General features: G+C 35.4%; 1 protein-coding gene across 6 annotated transcripts in view; it reads right to left on the minus strand.

Moving 5' to 3' along the window:
- Nucleotides 1-24056, minus strand: part of RUNDC3B (RUN domain containing 3B) — a 124779-nt gene that overhangs the window by 13153 nt on the left and 87570 nt on the right. For 4 of the 6 annotated variants that reach the window (XM_088797778.1, XM_074340687.2, XM_074340688.2 and 1 more), the window contains one exon: nt 2548-2694. The exons of the other annotated variants lie outside the window; for them this stretch is intronic. In XM_088797778.1, coding sequence (XP_088653904.1) covers nt 2548-2694 — 147 coding nt within the window. The remainder of the gene's footprint in view (nt 1-2547; nt 2695-24056) is intronic. 6 annotated transcript variants of the gene reach the window in all.

Here is a 24056-nt window from a genome sequence, read left to right on the forward strand (position 1 = left end):
CTTGTTGCTAACATGATTTATAGAGCACTACTCTATTCTAAAAATCCAAAACCTCCATTTTTACATGAAAAAGTTGGAATTACTTATTCAGAACAATTGGGGATTGGCTGGTCATTTTAATTTTGCATAGTTTTACAAGTTCTCTAAGAAAGTACAGTTTGGGATGTTGGGTGAGTGTATATTCTCCAAACATGAAAGATACGAGGTTATGTGAGAATACAAACAAAAAGATTATAGTATAAATAAATATTTACTGTGAATCTATTAAGTGCCAGGCAATTTATTACCCCATATGACCCTTATAATTCTTTTTAAATAGGCATTACCCACAGTATTGCATGTGCAGAAACAAAAGGTAAGAGGAAGTGTTAGTATTACACAGCAAGTAAGTAGCAGAGATTCCTTTTAAGTCCTGACTTAACTCTAGGTCCAGTGATCACACTACTACACTCTAGCTGCATACTTTTGCTCAAGGACATTAGTTTGGCAATAGGACCATCTAAAAGGAATATCAACAACTAAGGTCAGGTCAAATTAAGGGATGATGCTGGGAAGGAAAGGGTGTCCCTTCTTAAACTAATAGAGTAACTGTGTCAAGGAGTATAAAGTCTGGATGCACACTTTATGAACAGGCAGTTTCACTGCTTTCTTTTGTCAGACTTCAGTTATATTTGTTGCCACTGTAACACTTGGTAAAATCCAGTCACTATTGTTACATGCAAAGACAAGCTACAAGTAAATCATCCACTTAGACTCCCCATCCGTTCGTTCCTCAATAGCTAACTCTACAGGCAGGCAGGGGTACATGTCTTTTGGCTAAAATATTTAACCTCCCACTATCTAAAGTGACAATGTAGATACTGCAATAAAAAGGCATAGTTATAAGTCTTTTAACTAGTCAGGCTTAAAATGCTAATATTTTTGCAGTTAAAAAAGCAGGAGCATCTCATATGTTATATATAGACAAGATAAGTGTACCAAGTATCGCCATACATTTAGTTTTTCAGTCATTAGGTAGAAATACAAACTCATATTCTTCCATTAAAGTCTTCCATTAATTAAATATGCTACTGAAAGATAAAATTACATACCAGCATAATAAGATACATTCTAGTTATTCATAACTTTCATAAGGGTATAAAAGAGAACTTTTTTCATGGATTAGTCCCAATCCATGACTCAGTTAACACCTTGAAGCAGCATGGTTACTAGATACTGAAGAAGAGTTGTACTGATTTATTTATTTTTTTAATTTAATTTATTTATTTTTAAGGAGGGCACAGCTCACAGTGGCCCATGCGGGGATAGAACTGGCAACCTTGGTGTTATTAGCACCATGCTCTAACCAACTGAGTTAAAGGTGACACCTAAGTTCTACTGATTTATTCTGTAAATAATCTGCTCACATTTCCCTGCTTATCTCTAGCAATCAATGAAAAAAAAAAGTATTTAAGCCCCTAGGAAAAAATTTAACAAAAAGTTACATTTATTTTGAATTCTAGCGTTGATAAATGAAAAAAACAGAATTCCAGAGTAAAACAGGTGAACATTTTGTCTGTGCTAAAACGTTTCTTGTAAAAATGTATGGCTACTAATTACCTAGTGATAGTCACTCTAAGAAGCACAGACAGAAGTTTGTTGCTTTGCTAGCGAAATTTAAGAACAAGGGCTCTAAAAGATCAGAGAAAGAAAAAGAGAGAAGGAAAAAGGAAAGAGAGGGAATAAGAGGAAGAAGGGAAAAGGGAAACAAAGGAGAGAAGGAAGGGGAAAGAATAGAAGAGAATGGAGGGAGAGCAGGAAAAACAATCAGAAAATTAGCTGAAGACAGGAAAATAAAGATATTGAAAAAAAAATTATCAAGATTGGAAAGTGCCTAAAAGTCAAAAGACGGTCATAACATTTACAAGTTCCAAAATGAAGATTACCTAAAAGAAGACAGCCTAAGATTCTGCAGCTCTCTCAAAATGGGGAAACTGTGAGTAAATGACAGTCCTGAACAAAGGGATCAAGAAATAGAAAAGGGGTCTTGTGACCCATAGGTGGAATGATTATATCTTCTGCGGCCTCCAAAAATTAGATTTATTGAAAATAAACAACACTCTTTCACACCCACCAATAACATATAAATATCGTCCTATCATGAGATGGAATTTTGTGTTTTCTAAGTAGCAGGAAAATTAATCCTATGGCTAATACAAACACTAAAGTTAGAATTAAAAAACAGATGGCTCCTGTTTAATAGGAATTCACAGCCTTAACTGAAGGACTGGCTGAACTTTAACTGAAGGAGAAGGAGGTAACTGGTACAACGATGCGTAACAATTTCTCAGATATTTTACTTCCCCAGGGTGCTTTGGCTTCCAAACATTAGCACGTCACTGCCTTAATCTAACCTTACCAAGCCCAAGTAGTCTTAAATCCTTTTGCTCTAAGCTAACAACAAATTCAATTCAGTAAGAAGCATAACTGAGAAACCAAAGTGGATAGCCATATGTTTTGGTACAACTAAATTTTGTAATTAGTTGGAAAAAAAAGTATTACACTTACTCATACCACTGTTTATTGTGTTTTCGGTAAAGCAACGTATCCAAGGCAACAGCATGGACATCCAGAGCTCCTGGGGAAGGCCACTGGTTGGTGAGGTGGGCAGTTAACTCTTGTCTTGATCTTAAATCATTATTCTTTAGCACAGTCCTGTGAATATTAAGATGGTGAGTGCTTTGGTCTTCATTGTTCTGCAATGGCAGAGGAACCTAAGGGTATCAATTCAGGCCCCCCAATTCATCTTTTTTAAATGGTTATGTTAACAAACTGTGAACAAAATTACAGGAAAGGTAGTTGGGGCTTTGACAGTTCTGTTTCCTGCAATATGTGTTTTTCACTCTTTCTCTGCTGGCTACAACAAATATCTTGTGAAATTCAGACCTCCTCTCTTTTCCACAGAGATATTAATAAAGGACTAAAGGACTCAAGCTGCATTTTACATCTTAACTAAAAAACAATGGTGATATGTTAAAGTTACAGCTTATCAGATGCCAGTTAAAATATGAAGGAAGTAAAGATTCCACGTGTGATTTTCTAGCTTAAAAATTCACCAATCTATTCAAGTAATTTAACTCAGTAAACAAACAAAAAACTTTAAATGAATTAAAACTAATGCAGAAAAACATAAAATAAAAAATCCATGAGGTTCTCATAATTGTTTTTGAAGTAACAATAAATTTTCATGAAAATAATTAAGACAGTGACAACTGCATTGAACAATATAATCCACCAGAAAGATTTCAACTACAGAATAAAGCCATTATAACAACTCATGGTTTCCTTTCATTTTTGTAGAATTCTTACTTGTTAATAAGAAATTGCAGAAGAACTAGTTTTTTGCCAAAATTTCTACTTCACAAACCAACTGATCATTGACACAAAATGATGCCCGGACCTGACTAATGGTCACATGGTCCGAACGTCTGGCTAAAGAGACCATCTTGACTTCAGTTATGTTTCAGCTCCTGAGCCCTAAGGTGGAACAATCCCCTGGTCACTTCCCCATGAGACTCGACAGACAACTGCGGAAAAGACCTCAGAACTGTCAAGACCTGAGGAAATGATTCATTTCCCTTACTTCACCTCCGACCAATCAGCTCCCAACATGACCCGCAGTGTCCTGTGATTTTGCTCTGTATAATCTGTAACCTACACGCCATCAGGGAGCCAGGTCCTTGAGCACCAGCTCACGTGTCTCAGGGTTTGATGCCATCTCCTTAGATAAACCTCTACTTTCTTTGTTACAAACTCCTGTTCATGTCTCTACTAGCTTTGATGTGTGCAGGCAAAATGAACCCCTTGAGTTCGGCAACAGTTTAAGATAATTTAAAAGCATAATTCTGTTTGCAAAAGTCTTATTCTACCTCTAAAAAGACTTTAAATTACCACACCGGCTACCTGCACTCTCCAACAGGAGTCTATGACGACTTTAAAGAACCAAGGTTCTGAGCCATCAGCTCAAAAGCAGGAAGTAATACGTGCCTGCCTTTAACTTTCAGAGGTAATAGTCCTGTTGTGGGGTGGCAGTCAGGGGTGTGCTGGCGAGCCAATTCCGCACTAGTCAGCCTGCACAACAGCTCTGGCTGTTAACATGATTCTAACGGAATAACCCCATTTAATATATCTCTAACATGCTACATACAGATATTTCTGATTTTACAGCGTATCTGTGTGCATTTAAAACTATTTGCTCCACTATGTCCACAAAAAATCTTATCTGATGTAAACATTAGCTCATCTCTCAGAATGGGATACAAGTGAAACAGGCAGAAGTCAGTAAGAATGTATCTCATTAAGACAGTCTTTTTGCATAGGTCCAACAATTTCATTTCACTGGAAAAGGAATTAAAAATTTTACATGGATTATTAAGATACTTTAACATCGCTTTTTATGAAAACAGTAAAGATAAGAAAAATTTTAAGAGCAACAGAAAAATCATGTAAAGCAGAAATGGGGATTACTGGCCAGAGATTCTATTATAATAAACTACCATTATACTAGGTTCTCTTAGATTTTTCTCTTTCACATATCCCCTCTCTCTAGGGTCACTAGTGAATGTCACTAGAAAACTCAATTCCAATGTCATAACCGATTTATAGGAAATATACAGAGCACAATGCAAGAAAGACAGATATGCATCTTTGAGGAAATGACATTGGTAGAATTTGGTTAATGATAACTAACTGAACCTCCAATTTAGAATATAGTCTTTCTGGAAAGTAAAAAGTTTTACACCACATAAAATGGAAACAGGAACTGAAATTTCAAAAAAGATTTTACACCCTCTGTCCATAGAGAATTTTTGCCTAATGACAAATTAAGGCACTGTCTTTAGACTTTTGTGCTTAGAAATCCTAATGATATTGTTTTTTCTGGGAAGCTGCCTGGTCCTCTTTAACAGAAGAGATTTCAGTGTGTTGAATAAGCATAGTTTTCATCCATGCCACATCTGTTTTCCATCTTTAGTGAAGAATGTGGAGACAGTAAATCCTGGCTCTTGACCTACCACTGTGAAAAAGGGAAGTTCCTTGAGAATTCTTGTATAAGGCCCTTTCTTTCACCATTCCAGTATACTAGAGGACAGTCAAGTGAATTAAGATAGGTTAAAAACCCTATCCCTGAATTTTGAATCCTGACTAGTCTATCTCAAGTGATAGACAAAACCGTTTATTCATTCTAACAGTGGAGTCCTGATCAAAATATACCAGCAGAGTGACATTCCTAAAGTTCCTACTTCTGAACCCTCTGAAGTAGCTCAGCCTACCTCTTTCCAGGCCAACTTTTCTAATCTTTCTATCCATTCCATGAGTTATCAATCTAACAAATTCCCTTCACGCTTAAGAGTTGGTTGTGGTTGCTTATATCAAAGAATACTATTACTTACCTTAGAACAAACAAAATATACCTACTTAACTTCAAGACCTACTCAAAGGCAATCCAACTGATGTTAATATGAAGAATGAGGATATTTTTCTCATTTGGCCAAACTTAAAAATAGGGTCATTATTCAATTATTCAACAATTACTGTTATGTCATAGTCAAAAGCAGTAGCAATTAATGGTAAAAGGATGTGGTAATTAGCATTTAACTTTAATTAAAATTCTAATCACAGCTAACATTACTAAACTAATCTAAAAACTGAATCATTCTTTGTGAGTTAGATTTTATGTGTCACTTAAAATACAAGTCAATTTAACATTCTCTCTTTAAGGTAGTAATTCTACAGAAAGATACACTACAAGAAACTTGTTTAATTTATTAAGAAAGTAGCAATAATATATTTATCACAGCTAATTTTAAGAACTTTCTGGTGGTATATACCTCTAAATTGCGACCGTGTTTCCCAAAAATAAGAGCTAGCCAGACAATCAGCTCTAATGCATATTTTGGAGCAAAAATTAATATAAGACTCAGTCTTATTTTACTATAAACCCAGTCTTACATAATATATATTATAATATAATACTGGATCTTACATTAATTTTTTTCCAAAAGACGTATTAGAACTGATTGCCCAACTAGATCTTATTTTTGGGAAACAGGGTAGATAGTCAGCTAATTTCTCTTCAGATTCTCAATAAGAATTATTCAGGAATTTGGCCACAAAAAACCCATAATTCAATCTTTTATCTCCCCAGTTTTACTGAGATATAATTGACAATTTTAAATTGTATACATTGAGATTTCTAGTCAAGATGGTGGAATAGGAAAATGCTGTGCTTACCTCTTCTCATGACCACATCAAAATTACAACTAAACTACAGAACAACCAGTATTGAGAATCACTTGAAATCTAGCTGAACTGAAGCCCTACAACTAAACACATACAGAAGAAGCTATCTTGAGACTAGTAGGAGGGGCTGAGATGTGGAATGGGCTGGTCCCACACCCATATGTGACCATTAAAAATTGGGAGGGATACCTTACCTGGGGAAGTCCCCCCCAGAGAATTGAGGGGTCCCCAGCCCCATGCCAGGCTCCCCAGTTGAGGGTTCCAGTGCTGGGGAGAGAAGTCTCCATGACTTCTGGCTATGAAAACCAGCAGAGACTGTGGCTGAGTGAGACAAGGGTGGCTGGAGTCCCAGATGTTCCTCTTAAAAATGCCCATGCATGGACTTACTTCTGATGGACTTACTTACTCTGAGCTCCAGTGCTGGGGCAGAAGCTCAAAAGGTGCCAGGGACATATAGGGAGGAACTGAATTGTCTCATTTCAGGACGAGGGTTGGAGGCACAGATTTTTTCCAGGGGGAAGAGCTGGCGGAGCCACTGTTTCTTTATTGAGTCTTCCCCTGTCCCAGCATGCAGACACGGGCTGCCACCATATCAGGGTCTCCATCAACCTACCTAACACCATTCCTTCATCCCACCCTGCTAATTCCCTGAGTCCCTGCCCACTCTAACTTTTGGGCACTCCCAAGCTGCTCCCAGTGGCTTTTCCATACAAATGGTCTGTCTTGGGTCATGCACTGGACTTTCCTAAAATCTCTCAAAGGTTCACAAAACCCAAAGCAGCAGCATCTGGCTTTGGCATGTCCTGTATCTCTGTTTGAGCAGCCCTAAGCCTGGCACTAGCAAAGCCAGCCTCAGTTCATGGCTTGGCCTCTCAAGTCACCTTCAAGCCCAGTGCAGGTGGCAGCCATCTGTGGACTGCTTTATGGCTCATGCCAGGTGGCCCCAGGCAGGGCACAAGCTACAGCTGAACTTGTCCTGCTACAGTTTCCCTCCCAGGAGGTCCCAGGGCTGACACACCTGGTGACCAGATTTGGATCCAGTCACCTCCAAGGAGGACATACCCAAAGGGCAAACTAGGCAGACACCAGAGCCCCGCTAGAGTGAACCTGGTAGGATCAGCCTTACACAACAGCTCCTCCATTGTAGACACAGCCAGTCCTCACAACCAATCAGCTTGAGGGTCAATTCCTCCCACTGATGTGCAAACAGCAACCAAGATTCAACTGCAACAGGAGGGCACACACAACCCACACATGGGACACACCTGGAGCACCCAGCTCTGGTGACCAGGGAGACTGTGCCATTGAGTCCCACAGGACACCTACTACATAAGGTCACTCTACAAAGACCAGCAGACATAGCAGTCCTACCTAAAATATAGAAACAAACACAGGGAGGCAGCCAAATGGGAAGACAAAGAAACACATCCCAAATGAAGAAACAGAACAAAGCTCCAGAAAAAGAATTAAACAAAATGGAGACAAGGAATCTATAGACACAGAATTCAAAACACTGGTTATAAGGATGCTCAATGATCTCAGTGAGAACTTTGACAAAGAAATAGAAAACATAAAAACTGAGACAGAAAACATAAAAAGAACCAGTCAAAAATAAAGAATACAGTAACTGAAAAGAAGAATACATTAGGGGGAATCAACAGTACATTAGAGGAAACAGAGGATCAAATCAGTGACTTGGAAGATAAGGTAGCAGAACACACCCAATCAGAACAGCAAAAAAAAGAAAATGAAAAAAAAAAAAGAATTTAAAAAATGAGGATAGTTTTAGGGGCCTTTGATCAAGTGTACCAACACTTACATCATAGAGGTACCAGAAAAAGAAGAGAGAAAGCAAGGAATTGAAATCCTATTTGAAGAAATAGTAATGGAAAACTTCCCTAGCCTGGTGAAGAAAATAGATAAGCCCAGGAAGCGCAGAGTCCCAAACAAGATGAACCCAAAGAGGCCCACACGAAGACACATCATAATTAAAATGCCAAAGTTTAAAGACAAAGAGAGAATCTTAAAAGCAGCAAGAGAAAAGCAGTTAGTTACCTAAAAAGGAGCTCCCATAAGGTTGTCAGCTGATTCCTCAACAAGCTTTGCACACCAGAAGGGACTGGCAGGAAATATTCAAAGTGTTGAAAAGAAAGGAGCTACAACCAAGATTACCCTACCCAGCAAAGCTATCATTTAGAATTGAAGGACAGATAAAGAGCTTCCCAGACAAGAAAAAGTTAAAGGAGTTCTTCACCACCAAACCAGTATTACAAGGTATCTTAGAGGGACTTCTTTAAGACACACACACAAAAAAGATTAAAAAAATGAGTAATAAAATTACAATAACTACATATTTATCAATAATTACTTTCAATGTAAATGCATTAAATGCTCCAATTAAAAATAAGGTGGCTGAGACCCGGTGGCTCAGGCAGTTGGAGCTCCGTGCTCCTAACTCCAAAGGCTGCCGGTTTGATTCCCACATGGGCCAGTGAGCTCTCAGCCACAAGGTTGCCGGTTCAATTCCTTGAGCCCCGCAGGGGATGGTGGGCTCCGCCCCCTGCAACTAAGATTGAACATGGCACCTTGAGCTGAGCTGCGCCCCAGATGGCTCAGTTGGTTGGAGCGTGGGCTCTCAACCACAAGGTTGCCAGTTCAATTCCTCGAGCCCCGCAAGGGATGGTGGGCAGCACCCCCTGCAACTAAGATTGAACATGGCACCTTGAGCTAAGCTGCTGCTGAGCTCCTGAATGGCTCAGTTGGTTGGAGCGCATCCTCTCAACCACAAGGTTGCCAGTTCGACTCCCACAAGGGATGGTGGGCTGCGCCCCCTGCAACTAGCAATGGCAACTGAACCTGGAGCTGAGCTGCACCCTCCACAACTAAGACTGAAAGGACAACAACTTGAAGCTGAACAGCACCTTCCACAACTAAGATTGAGAAGACAGCAACTTGACTTGGGAAAAAAAAAAAAAAGAGGTCCTGGAAGTACACACTGTTCCCCAGTGGGGTCCTGTTCCCCTTCTCCAATAAAAAAAAAAATCTAAAGAAATCTAAAAAAATAAATAAATAAAATAAAAAATAAAAATAAGGTGGTTGAATGGATAAGAAAATAAAACTCTTACATATGCTACCTACAATAGACTCACCTCAGATCAAGAGACACACACAGACTGAAAGCAAAGGGATGGGAAAAATATATTTCATGAAAATGAAAATGAAAAAAGAAAAGCTGGGATACCAATACTTATGCCAGACAAACTAGACTTTAAAACAAAGGCTGCAACAAGAAACAATGAAGGGCCCAGGAATCCCACTTCTATTTATCCAAAGAAACCCAAAACAGTACTTCGAGGGGACATGTGCATCCGTCTAGTCATTTCAGCATTGTTTACAATGGCCAAGATGCAAGATGTGGAGGTAGCCTGGGTGTCCATCAATGGATGAATGGATAAAGAGTAGGTTGTACATATATACAATGGAATATTGTTCAACCATGGAAGGGAATGGGTTCTTGCCATCTGCAGTGGCATGGATGGACCTGGAGGGTATTATGCTGAGTGGAGTATGTCAGATAGAGAAAGAAAGATGCAATGTGATTTCACTTACATGTGAAATCTAAAGAACAAAACAGAAACAAACTTATAGATACAGAGAACATTTTGATGTTTGCCAGATGGGAGGGACATTAAGGGTGGGTAAAAAAGGGGAAGGGATTAATAAGTACAAATTGATTTTAATACAGTAGTCATGGGCATGTAAAGTACAGCATAAGAAATATAGTCAATAATATTGTAATTACTACGTATGGTGTCAGATAGGTACTAGATTTCTCAGGGTGATAGATGGGAGAGGAGTTGGGGAGCAGGGGAAAAGCGTGAAGGCATTAAGAAGTAAAAACTGGTAGATACAAAATAGTCACGGGGATGTAAAATATAGGGAATATAGGCAATAATATGATAAAAACTGTATACAGTGCCAGGTGGGTACTAGTCAGGGGATCACTTCTTAAATTATAAAAATGTCTAACCACTATGCTGTACACCTGAAATTAATACAGTTTTGAATGTCAACTGTAATTGAGAAATTAAAAAAGGGGGGAGAAGGTGAAGGAGAAGAAGAGGTTCAAATTTCCAGGTATAATACAAATAAGGCATGGGGATGTAATGTACAGTATAGGGAATATAGTCAATAATATTGTGATAGCATGGTAAAGTGTCAGGTGGTTGTTGGACCTATCGTGGTGATCACTTCTTTAGGTATGTAAATGTCGAAAATTATGGTGTATCCTGAAACAAATGTAATATTGTATGTTAGCTATATTTTAATAAAAACCTTAAAAAATTAAAATTAAAAAAATTGTGTACATTTAAAGTGTACAATTTGATGATTTGATATACACATAAAATGTGAAATAATCACCACTCAAATTAATTAACATATCCATCACCTCCCATAGTTAACTTTCTTTTTTTTTCATAACGAGAGCACTTAACATCCACCCCTTAGAAAATTTCAAGTATACAATACAGTATTAACTATAGTCACATTGTTGTACATTAGATCTCCAGAATTTATTCATCTTGCATAACTAAAACTTTGCACCCCCTAACTAATAACATGTCCCCATTTTCCCTTCTCTCCAGGCCCTTGTAACAACCATTCTACCCTCTGCTTCTACTCATATATACATACCCTGTGTCTATATACCACATACAAACACAAAGGACTATTATTCACCTTAAAAAAACAAGGAAATCCTGCCATTTGCAACACAGATAAACCTGGAAGACATTATGCCAAGTGAAATAAACAAATACAGAAAGACAAATAGTCTGTTGATCTCACATGTGGAATCTATAATAGTCAAACTCATGTCGTGTGTGTGTGTGCGTCTGTGTTTATCACATTTTCTTTATTCATCCATCGATGGACATTAAAATTACTTCCATCTCTTGGCTAATGTGAATAATGCTGACATTGACATGAAAGTGAGGATATCTCTTCAAGATCCTGATTTTATTTCTTTTACATAAATACCCAGGAGTGAGACTGCTGGATTATAAGATAGTTCTATTTTTAACATTTTGAGGAACCTATATACTGTTTTCCGAAGTGGCTGTACTAATTTACATTTCCACCAACAGCGCACAAGCATTCCCTTTTTGCCACATCCTCACCAACATTTGTCATCTCTTGTCTTTTGATAACAGACATCCTAACAGGTGTGAGATATTTCACTGTGATTGTGATTTTCTGATGTGATTGTGATTTCTCGGATGATTAGTGAAGTTGAGCATCTTTTCATATACCTGTTGGTTATTTGTATGTCTTCTTTGGAGAAACATCTACTCAAGTCCTTTGCCCATTTTTTAAAATTGGGTTATTTTTTGCTATTGAATTGTGAGTTCCCTGTGTATTTTGGATATTAACTCCTTATCAGATAGATGGGAAATATGTTCTCCCATTCTGTAGGTTGCCGTTTCACTCTGTTGCTCCTTTGCTGTGCAGAATCGTTTTGATACAACCCCATTTTTCTATTTTTCCTCTTGTTGCCTGTGTTTTGGTGTTACATCCAAAAAAATCACTGCTTAGAAGAATGTCAAGAAGCTATCTCCTTCTGTTTTCTTATAGTAGTTTTACAGTTTCAGGTTTTATGTGTTTATATCTGTCATCCACTTTTAGTTGATTTTTGTAAACGGTATGAGTTAAGGGTGTAATTTCATTCTTTTGTATGTGGATATCCAGTTTTCCCAACACTGTTTATTGAAGAGAATATCCTGTCCCAATGTTGCTCTTGGTACCCTTGTCAAAGATGAGTTGACTGTAGATGCATGGATTTATTTCTGGGCTCTCTATTCAGTTACAATGTCCTATATGTGTTTTAATGCCAGTACCATGCTGCTTTGATTACTATAAATTTTTAATATATTTTGAAATCAGGAAATGTGATGCCACAAGCTTTGTTCTTCTTTCTTAAAATTGCTGTGGCTATTCAGGGTCTTTTGTGGTTCCATATGAATTTTAGGATTATTTTTTCCATTCCTGTGAAAAACGCCATTGGGATTTTGACAGAGATTGTACTGAATCTGTGTATCACTTTGAGTAGTATGGACATTTTAACAATATTAGTTCTTCCAACTGATGAACACAGGAAGCCTTTCCATTTATTTGTGTCTCCTTTAATTTCCTTCATTAATGTATTTAAATTTTCAGTGTACAAATCTTTCACCTCTGGTTAAATTTATTCCCAAGTATTTTATTCTTGTTGCTATTGTGAATAGGATTTTTTAAATTTCCTTTTCAGATAGTTGGTTGTTTGTATGTAGAAACATGATTGGTTTTTGTATGCTGATTTTGTATCCTGCAACTTTGTTGAATTTGTTTATTAGTTCTAACAAGTTTTTGTTGTTGTCATCTTTATTTGCTTTATGTATTTAGGTGATCTGATGTTGGGTGTGTGTATATTCATATTTGTTATATCTTCCTGTTGAAGTGACCCTTTTATCATTATATAATGACCTTCTTTGCCTCTAGAGACAGTTTTAGACATAAAGTCTATTTTGTCTGATATAAGAATAGACACCCTATTTTCTTTTGGTTACCATTTGCATGAAATATCTTTTTCTATCCCTTCACTTTCAGCCCATGTTTATCTTTAATCTGAAGTGAGTCTCTTGTTGACAGCATATGGCTGGACTTTGTTTTTTAAATATATTCAGTCACTCTATGCCTTTTGATTGGTGAGTTTAATCCATTTACATTTAAGGCAATTGCTGAGTGTAGACTTACTACTACCATTTTGTTCACTGTATTTTTTGTCTATTTTTGCAGTTGTTTTATCCTTCCCTTTCTCTCTTGCAGTCTTCCTTTGTTACTTGATGATTTTTTTTTTTTGAATAATTTGTTTTGATTCTTTTCTCTTTATATTTTGTGTTTCTGTTATAGGTTTGTTATTTGTGGTTAGCTTGAGTCTTGAATAAAATATCTTTTAGGCATAAATTCCTATTTTAAGTTGACAACTTCAATTGCATATATAAAACACTACATGTAAAGTACTTTGAGAGTGCTTTATAATTTTTTCAGTATTTATTCCCAATTTTAGTTTTAACCTAAAATTTTTAATTAAATCTATAAAATATGTCACAAATAGCATTTTCATGAAAATTCAAAACATATTTATAACTAATATCAAGTAAATATATTAAGTGGGCAGTGAAATATACACTTAAAATATGTGAAGAAACAGCCACGTAAAAATATCTGTAATTACATTTTTTCATGATAAACATCCTCAAAAGAGGGAGTCCAGAAAGTACAACCTAAATTCTCCTGTATTATTATAGTCTATCATTCCCAATAACTGACTTCTAAATCATTCAAGAATCTTTGCCTTGCTTATTGTAAAAAGTTCTTTTACTTGGCCAATAAAAACATATCATTTAAAAGTAAAGTTTGTTTTTTTATATGTTGAAATATATGTATATATTTATCAATTGACTATTTTATGAGTTCTTTGAATATACCCATAATTGTCTCATAAGAGCACGTCTTTGAAGAATATATGTAAATTCAAAATACTGTGGATTTATAAACATAAAACCTCTCTATGAAATATGGAGTCCAGCTCTCCTGTGAAATAGTTTGAAACAAACAGCATAGTTTTCAGTTAAGGTTCAAAGAGCTGTTTTATTTTTCAAAGGAAAAATAGCTCTTATTAAGTCCTCTTTGGCTCGACAGAAACATTCAATGAATATAATTTATTCTATGGAACCTAGACAAAGCCTGATAAGTTCCTGTATCTTCTAAATATATAATTTGCACTATCTATAAGAACGTAATTTGCCACCATCACTTTATTTTTCCAAGGTTTATGATTCTTCATCTGATTATTGTTAGCTTATCTTAACTAAGTATAGTACAATACAACATAATACAGTAAGACTCTGGGTTGATCATAAATACCAAAGACTTCACTGTGAATCCTTTATGCCTTCTCAGGAGGAAATTTGTTTCTCAATGTTTTTAAAGAAAAAACAAATATAGTAAAAACGCAGTTACTGTCTCTTTTTAAAATAGCATTTCACATCCAAGTTATTAATTTGCTAAAATTCAGTTTGTGAGAATTTGTCACATGAATTGAGCCATCAATCAGGGTACATTTACATCTTCCTCTAATAATGTGGAGCATTTTACAGTCATTTTAATTCATAACAGAAGCTTATCTCAGTTAAAAATGCTCTTCCCTTTGCTTAGAAGAACTTCCCTTTGCGTTCTTCCTTTCCTTTGGTCACCGAGAGAACTCCTGAAAAGCTCTATTCAAATACCAACTTTTAGTGATGCTTTCCCTGGATCACTACTCCTGTACAGTGTATATACTTTTATTAACACACACACACACACACACACACACACACACACACACGTTACTATACACTCATCCATCATTTAGATGTCAGTTGTTTAGTCGACTTTGATATTCTCAAGGTCATCTTACTCACGTTTAAATTCTCAGTGACTAGCGCAGTTTCTGGAACAAAGCAGGTATTCAGTAAGTATTGATGAATACATTAGAAAATATTATTTCAAAGGTTTATCTTTCTAAAATGAAAATCTGACCTGATATTGATAACCCCACAGAGCTCCTTAGCATAGCATATAAAATCCTTTCTCATCTGGACACACACACCCAAACACACACACGCACACCTGCTTGCTCTCCATGTTTGAGTAACAAGGAGCCACCATGCAGTTTCCTGTATTTGCTGAACTCTTTAATCTGTTTTTGCAATTAAATTGCTGTTAAGAGCATAATAAATATTAATTCACTTTGTTAAACGTCAAAATAAACTTCTAGACTTGTGGTTCTCTACCCTGACTATATATTCAAATAACTGAGGAGGTTTAAAAAATATTGATATCCAATTGTCATCTCAGATCAATGACATAAGAGTCTATGAGAGTGGTGCCCAGGCAACGGTATTTTTTTAATGCTTCCTAGGTGAATCTAATATAGTTTTTCTCTTGTGAAATTATAGCAAAACTACATCTCTCTGCCTGTTCTTTCTTGGTCTCTTTCAGTGGAGGTTCCTTCTTCCACTTAGTTTTTAAATGTTGGCGTTCCCAACAATTCCCTCCACTTCTATTCTCAAAGTTCTCGGATTCCCCGTAAATATTGAGTACGCTGCCTTCAAAAATGAGATCCTACATTCTCTGGAGTCCTGAATATTGCATTCATGATTTTAAAGGGAAGAGAAAAAGGTAAGATTTCCAGAGTGTGGTCTTTTTCCCTCCTTTCAGGGATTAGACTCAAGTCTACTGTTACTAACAAGCTCTTTTAAAAGATCTAGAATTCTGTACTCTATATTTTGATAGCAGTGCTTAGCCATTTTAAAGATATTATTTTGTTTTGTTTGTTTCTTTATCTTGTGTCTCCAAGCTTGAGGGTTATCCTCTCCCCTTTACTTTGCTTCTTTCTCATTTACTTCAGAGGCAGTTCTGATGGCTTATGATGAAGTTATACTTTCGGCTGTTGGATGGATATAGAGATAGACAGATTAGATAGATTAGATAGATAGATAGAGAGAGATAGATAGAGAGATAGAGAGATAGAGAGATAGAGAGATAGAGAGATAGAGAGACAGAGAGACAGAGAGAGAGAGAGAGAGAGAGAGAGAGAGATAGATAGATAGATAGATAGATAGATAGATGATAGATAGAGATAACTATAGATATACAGATATTAAATGTAAGTGCCAGGGGATGGATATTATCTGTGATTCCAAGTATTCCTAAGCAACCCAAAGGTCCGTAAGATGACGCAATTTTTAATTTTGATATGGCAATACATTTGAAGCCCATGGCTATAAAGGTAAGTTTTGAGAGTGGGTCTAACAAAATGGTTCCTTTCCACTTACCACTTATTTTCTGATGTGCTGCCATTCTTAGGGTATATTGCAATGCTATTTGTGACATGGCACACTGACAAAATCTTAGGCTATAATCTTCACGAACGTGAAGTATTTAATATATCATGACAACAGTAAACGCACACTTTTATGCTCATGGACCTAGCCAACGGCTAGGCAGAGAACTAAAGGTCAAAGAAAGGAAAAACCACCGAACATAAGATGTTACATACACTCCTCCCCCTCACTTTCCCAGGAACACAGGATGCCAGTTACCTACCTTCAACCTCTCTTGACTACTTTGGAAGAGGGACAGGACCATCACTCAGATGCTATTTGTTTACTGTCGGTCTCTGCTCTCCATCCAAAGTAAGCTCTGTGAGGGCACAGACTGTTTTATTTATTCCTGAGTCACCAGCACCTAGAACAGGGCCTGGCTTTTCTCACATTCTCAATAAATATTTGTCAAGTGAATGAATCAATGTTAGAGAAGTTATAAAAGCAACGTAGTACCAAGAGGAGTAATGAGAATTTACTCTACTTTAGTCATTTAAAAATTTCCAGAATTGGAAAATGATAATATAGCTTGTAAATACCCTAACTTCTTTATAATGTTAATATAAAAATGTCCTTTACTTGTGTTTTTGCTTCTTTGTTAATTTTAGACATAACCATGGGATAAAGATTAGCTTTATATCACTTATAAATATATAATTATTTCCCTTCAAATAAAACTTTTTGAAAGAAAAAGCCTAAAAAGGAGCCAGGTAGCCAAAAAATATAAGTTATTTACCTATGAAATATTCTTGCCCAAAAAGTGTTAAACCCAAATCTAACCAAGTCTCTTAGAACAGCAGTGGTTTTCAACCCTGGTTGCACTTTAGAACCTAACTTGACGGTATCTTTTGAAAAGAAAGAAACATTTATGGGGATTTAGAACTCAAAAAAAAAAAAAAAAAAAAAAATCAAGTGCCTCATTTTTCCTCCAAATTTTAAAATATAAAATAAACCCTGAATCCTTAGAAAAGTGGCCCTCCAGATCTGCGGCATGAAATATATGCAAGATGAGCCTGGGATATCTTATGCCAGAAAGAAAGTTATCAAAGACAAACAGGTCATGTCAGAAGGATACAGGAATTAAATAAAATTAGTCAGTCAAAGATGGGACAATTTGAGAATCAAAAAGAAAAATAAATGTAAGTGATGGAAATACACTGAATATAGGCATTTCTGCTATAATACAAAAACAAAATAGTGTTCTGCAGTAACACAGGGAAAATAACTCGCATAATGGGGAGAATAGGATTAGGAGCTGATGACTTAAAACGTATTCTATTTCCTAACTGGAACACTAAGAAAAACACTAACAATCCTAATAAAATTTCAAATCCGATTTAAAATATTTGTTAAATTCCTATTAAGAAATATAATAACTTTACAACAAGAGCTTTAACAACAACAAAGGAAAAGCCATTTGATGGAAGATAGTGTAAGGAAGGGCTGAGGCTGCTGAGACTGAGGTCTGCCATGAAGGCAGACAAAAATTCACAAACACCTTCAAGTTATAAATTCAACTGAACCAGAGGACTGCACCGCAAAAAAGGATTACATATAGTGAGATGTCGCCATCTGTTGGTGGCTTGCAGTATTTGACTGTATTCGTGCATTTTGCATTCGGCTGGTGTTACGTGCTGAGAAACAATTAACTTCCAAGAAAAATCAAGTATGAATCAAGGTGATTTTTTTGTTGTTATACTGATATCATCACCTTATTTATGAATCTTGTATGAGTTAATTCACATTATAGAAGAGATTATATATAAAAAGTTTGTAAAGTTCTCAAAAATAAAAGAGAAAAGCAAAACCAAATCTTCATCTCTTTGGTAACAAACTAGGGCATTGGCATCATATTCTGAAAATTAACAGTATCTTATAACAACTGTAGTGGTGAATAGCCCGAACTAAAGAGGGAAAGTTCTTTCCTTCTTTATAGATGATTCCAGCCAATAGCATAGAAGTAGTAACAATTAAGAAACCACCATTTTACAAATCTTAATGAATCAATTGCTCTAGGTAATGCTCATCCATGGTTCAAACCATTATATGAAAGGTTAATAGGAACTTCTACAAAAAAGAAATAAGGTTGTCACCACCTTAATTCACTGTTCAATCTTAAGATCACTAAAAGTGGAACAACCAGTGTGCTTCCCAGCATGAAGTACACAGCACTGTAAAATATTCTTGTCACAAAACTTAAATGCAAATCTAACCCAGCACCTTAGAGCAGTGGTTTTCAATGCTGATGGCACAGCAGAAACATATGGGAAGATTTTTAAATACACACTTACCTGCGTCCTGACGTAGACCAATTAAATCAATCTCTCTTACATAAGGTAAGGCTCAGTCTGGCATCCTCATTTTTCAAAAATATTTTTAAAAAGCTCCTAAGTGATTCTAAATATGCAACCAGGATTGAAAACCACTCTTCCAGAGTCAAGAGGATATACTTAGATGATACACAGCACACAGCAGTGATTCTCAAACTGCAACGTGTCAATTAATCCCTTGAGGATCTTGTTAAAAATGTAGATTCTGATTCACTAGGTCTGGAGAGGGACCTGAGATTCTGCTCCCAGATGATGCTAAAGCATCCAGTCCACTCTGAGTAGAGAGGATATAGTTGTATAACAGAGATACAAGAAGAGTCACACATGCAATTTAAAATTTTCTTATAGTCACATTAAAAAGCAGGTGAAATTAATATTAATAATGTACTTATTTAACCCAATATATCCCAAACATTATCATTTCAACATGTAGTCCATATAAAAAGTCATTAATGAGGTATTTTACATTCTTTATTTCATTCTATCTGGTGTGGATTTCACACTTACAGCACATGTCAAGTGCTCAATAGCCATGTGTGGCTAACAGCTAATGTACTGGACAGCACAGGTATACAAGAACAAATTAAATGAACCACAAAGAACGAATGCAAAATGCTGGGCATTTTATAGGAAGTCTGTCAACACACAATGACAGGAAAGGTGAAAGTAGGAAACTGCTATAAATTAAGAGGCTTAAGTGACACAACTTATGTAATATATGACTTTGAATCCTGACTTGAAAAAAATCTATTACAAAAAAGATTTTTTTTAAAGAATTGGGAAAACTTGGTATGAATGAGCATTAGATGATAAAAAGAATTGTTCCTGATTTTATCAGGTGTGATTATGAAATTTAGTGAAAAAGTGTCCATATTTTTTAGAGATGTGCAATGAAGTTTGTAGGAATCAACATGATTTGCAGCAAAAGAAAAAGAGAATGAAAAATAAAAGAGATAAAGCAAATGGGACAAACTCTTGGTAACTAACTGCTCAATCTGAGTGATGGGTAATCTGGGGTTTACTGTACAATTCTTTCTTTTGTGTACAGTTAAATATTTCCTAATAAAAAATTAAAATATAGTAGTAGTTTCAGTATCTAAATGCTAATTTTAATTTTCTAAATGCCAACTAAATGCTAAAAATGGAAATAATGAACAAAGTAATATTTATATATTAATATTAATATTGTTATTTATAAATTGTAATTTAGGGAGGCTTTCTACTTTCAAGTAGTCAATGTAAAATATTTACTAAATAAGGATGCCCAAAGTAGTCTTTTTTCTATTCTAATGAGTCACTTGTTCTCAATGAAATATTGTATTGTTAGTCCCAACTGTTGCTAGTCCCCGAACCACGTATAAGGACATCTGCTCTATAGGAGACTCTGCCAGCAGTTTTAATCAAACACTATGAGTAAAAGCAATGAAACAACATCCATATCAAATCAGTACCCTTTCCTGTTGTAATATCTGATTTCCCACAAACACCAAAAAAGTACAACAGACGTGGTTTTATCTATCTGGTACCTGGCCTTTTCTTCTTCTGGGTGCATTTTCTTGATTTTTCTGTTCTTCTATGCATAATAGAGTAACATATACTAATATGCTTATAATTTAATATTTTAATAACTGCTACCTGCCAAAAAATATGTATGACCAGAAACTGTCATAATTTGTCCATTATTAACAGGGCCATAATGACATTATTGCACTCTCTTGTCAGGATCCATACCACTCATCCTAAACCTTCTGACACGAGATGCCACAGCATCACTGACTTCTGGTTTGAAGGTTGGTAGGATCACATCATCACTACTTCCCACGAACTACACCAACTGGGCTGCTGAACTGCACAGTGGCCTACTTTTGGCAGTGATGATTTTTCACTTCTACTATTTGAACTCTTCAGTTCCTTCCCTAGGGAACCCTATATAGCATGCTACTATCCCTAGAAGCTTTCAAATCACGAACGGAAAAATTTTACCAGCTAACTCGAAAAAATTCCTTATTACACATTTCATTGCTCTATCATGACAAAGGTATCCAGCTTTTGCACACTGTTCTGAGGCTGTCTATTCCAGAGGTTTGCAATGAGTGTTTTACAAAGAATCATTTGTACAGCAGATCATCTATCTAAAGGTCTAATATTGTGGATGAGGACAAAGCTTCCCTCCCATATATGGCCCTCTTTAAATAACAGTGTAATTAATTATGTCAATCTTCACTAGCTTATGAGCCCTTTGTAAAAAGAAACTATGCCTCATTCTTCTCTGTACTTTGTTATTTTCAAGCACAAAAGTATACATTTAAATAAATGTTTACTGAATAAAAAATTAAAAATTAAGTTTTTCCACATTTATTAGCATAAATGTGACAATAAGTTTCTTAAAGGCCATGAACAGAATGTATTTCATAATCTTATGAGAACCTCTCCATGTATTGATTCAAAGTATATCGATTTCAAACTATACCACAGATTTTAATAAAACTATGAGAGTAAAACAACTATAATAATGCTGTATATCCCAATGAAATTATAACACTATTTCTAATCATAATTTTTGGAGACGTAAAATTATTCAATACTTTACAACTCCACCAACCATAAACTTAATCACTCAAATGTATCTTTGTCAATGCCTTGTAAAATACTCCAAATTAGTATTGCATCAGTTATCAATGAGAAAAAAAATTACAGTTAAAAGTGGCACCCATTAAGTAGTAAATAACCATGTACGTCTCCCTCACATGTGTGATATACAAAAATCTATACTATGATTATAAATATGAATCCAATAGCCTTTTAGGAGCTAGATCTCAAAAGTGAATTTCCTGATACTCAGGAATAATACAATAAAGTTCAAACTCATTGTTTGATCTATAGTTTTGGGGCATGATAAAGTAAAACATTTTAAATTCACTATTTATCTTTCTGAATGAACTTATTAAGGAGATTAAGGTTTCTATAAGCCAAAACATTGGAATAATCTTTGAATGCCTTCTTTGTTCTAGCTATAGTACACTTTATACTATTTAATACTCATAACAATCCACAAGATGAATATTATCTCCATTTTATCACTAAAAAACAGACTCCAACACATTAATTAATTAAAGTTTGCACTCACAATAGGCAAGTATAGAGCCAGTATCTGAACAGTCTTGATTTTTAAGAAAGCTTTAGGATGCTTCTGCATTCCATCACACTAACTTGTACTCTGTTACCAAAACTACAAAATGTTCGTATTTTATGAGTAGTCAGAGGCATAATTAAAGCACACTTTAACAGTAATTCAAAAACACATCCAACTACAGAGTAATACATAGAAAAAAATAAGTGACAAATGATTTAAGTCACCCAGTAAAAGATAATCAACATAATGTAGAAGCAAATACCACATACTTCATCTTCTATTTAATACTCCTCTTTTGACCTTTCTCATCATACATTATAAATTTAATCTTCTCAAGTCTACTTTTATCTTTTTAGGATTAACAAAGGAATTTCAGTGCCTAGCTTTGATGGAGGCCTTCCTAACTGTTGGTTAAAAAAAAAATCTCAGCAACATTAAGAAGGAAAAAAATGTCCACTCTCTCCCTAGAGCTGCAAAGATGCCCAGAGTATTCCTCACCTTAAAAATTCTGATAACATAGTGAATTGTGAACATTCTGAAAGGAATGTCTCTTATTCTTCTGTTCAGCATTCTTATAACAGTTTTTATGCAAAGGAATCTTGTAAGACACCAATTTACACTTACCTAGAGTATAAATTGGGAAAATAAATCTTTAACCTCTAAATGAAAGAAAATAGTCAAATTCTGACTGTTGGCCTTAATTTTTTATTTATTGCTCTGGTAATATTGTTTTAGCTAAAATCTCCTTTTAAGGTATTAAAAATAACTGTAAGGTTTCTTTGCAAAATCAAGAGGATCAATGATATTTTTCTATCATAGAAGTATGATAAAACTGTAACTTGCAGATTCTTTTCACAAACTAAAAAGTTTGAGTCTTTGTTCCTTTAAATTTAATCGAAGATAAAATCAATGTGATACATTCAACTTTAATTCTTTAAATGAAAATATCTATTAAATAAAACTGATTTCACAATTATTTTTAATTTCAAACAATTCAGACTACCAAAATTATTTGCAAAAGAAATACTATTTTCTTGACATACAAATGGCCAACAGATATATGAAAAGATGCTCAACTTCTCTAACTATATATAAGGGAATTGCAAATCAAAACCACAAGGAGATACCATCTTACACCTGTTAGAATGGCTACTATTAATAAGACAAGAAATAACGTGTTGGAGAGGATGTGGAGAAAAAGAAACCCTCATGCACTGCTGGTGGGAATGTAAATTGATACAGCAACTATGGAAAACAGTATGGAGGTTCCTCAAAAAAATTAACACGTTGTGTACGGATCACAAGAATCTTCACGAGGGATTTAAACCCCGCCGTACGCAACGAGTTAAGAATAGAATTACCACACGTATCACCCAGCAATCTCTCTTCTGGGTATCTATCCAAAAAATCTGAAAACATGTATCTGTAAAGATACATGTTCACTGCACCATTATTCATGGTGGTCAATACATGGAAACTACCAAAGTGTCTTTCGATAGATGATTGGATAAAGATGTGGTACATATACAACCATTAGAAAAGATGAAATACTGCCATCTGTGACAACAAGAATGGATTTTGAGAGTATCATGCTGACAAGAACTATATGATTTCACTCATATGGGGGATATAAACAGAAAGCAACAAACGAGCAACGAAAACAAACTCACAGACACAGACAACAGTATGAAGGTTACCAAAGGGGAAGCAGGATAGGGAGAAGATAAGAAAGCAAAGGGGGGTCAAATATATGGTAACAGAGGGAGAACAGATTTGGGTGGTGAACACACAAAGCAATATACAGATGATGTATCATAGAAATGTACACTTGAAACTTATATAATGTTATTAACCAATAACACTCCAATCAATTTAAAACAATTAAAATTATCTTCTGAATCTTTTAACTACAAAGAAATAACCAGAAATCTCTACTGTTTGGCTCTTGATATTTCTCACCCTGCTTACAGAAACAGGTGGGCTACGGAAACTGTTCATCTGCCCCTCGAGTGATACCCCATAGGACAAACTCTTTTTAAAATACTAGAAAACATATAGGAAACAATATATGAATAATAATTCCTTCCATCAAGACACAAACTCCCACAAAACATTACATTTTTATGTTCCTTAAAACTTTGTTACTTAAAAAAATCATCTTTTATACTTAATCTCCTCGCAAATTACATGTTAATTACAAAAGGAACAATGGTAACTATACAGAAGAGAAAAATACCTTAACAAAATGATTAAAATTAATATCACTACTAAAAGGCCAAGAGGCTTCACAGACCTCTGGATGTGATAATCTGAGGACACATCACTTATGCTGTTTTCCAGCCACAAATA

Source organism: Rhinolophus sinicus, chromosome 4 (genome assembly GCF_057876585.1).
Source record: "Rhinolophus sinicus isolate RSI-liver-muscle chromosome 4, RSI-T2T, whole genome shotgun sequence".
In the NCBI taxonomy this organism is placed as follows: Eukaryota; Metazoa; Chordata; class Mammalia; order Chiroptera; family Rhinolophidae; genus Rhinolophus; species Rhinolophus sinicus.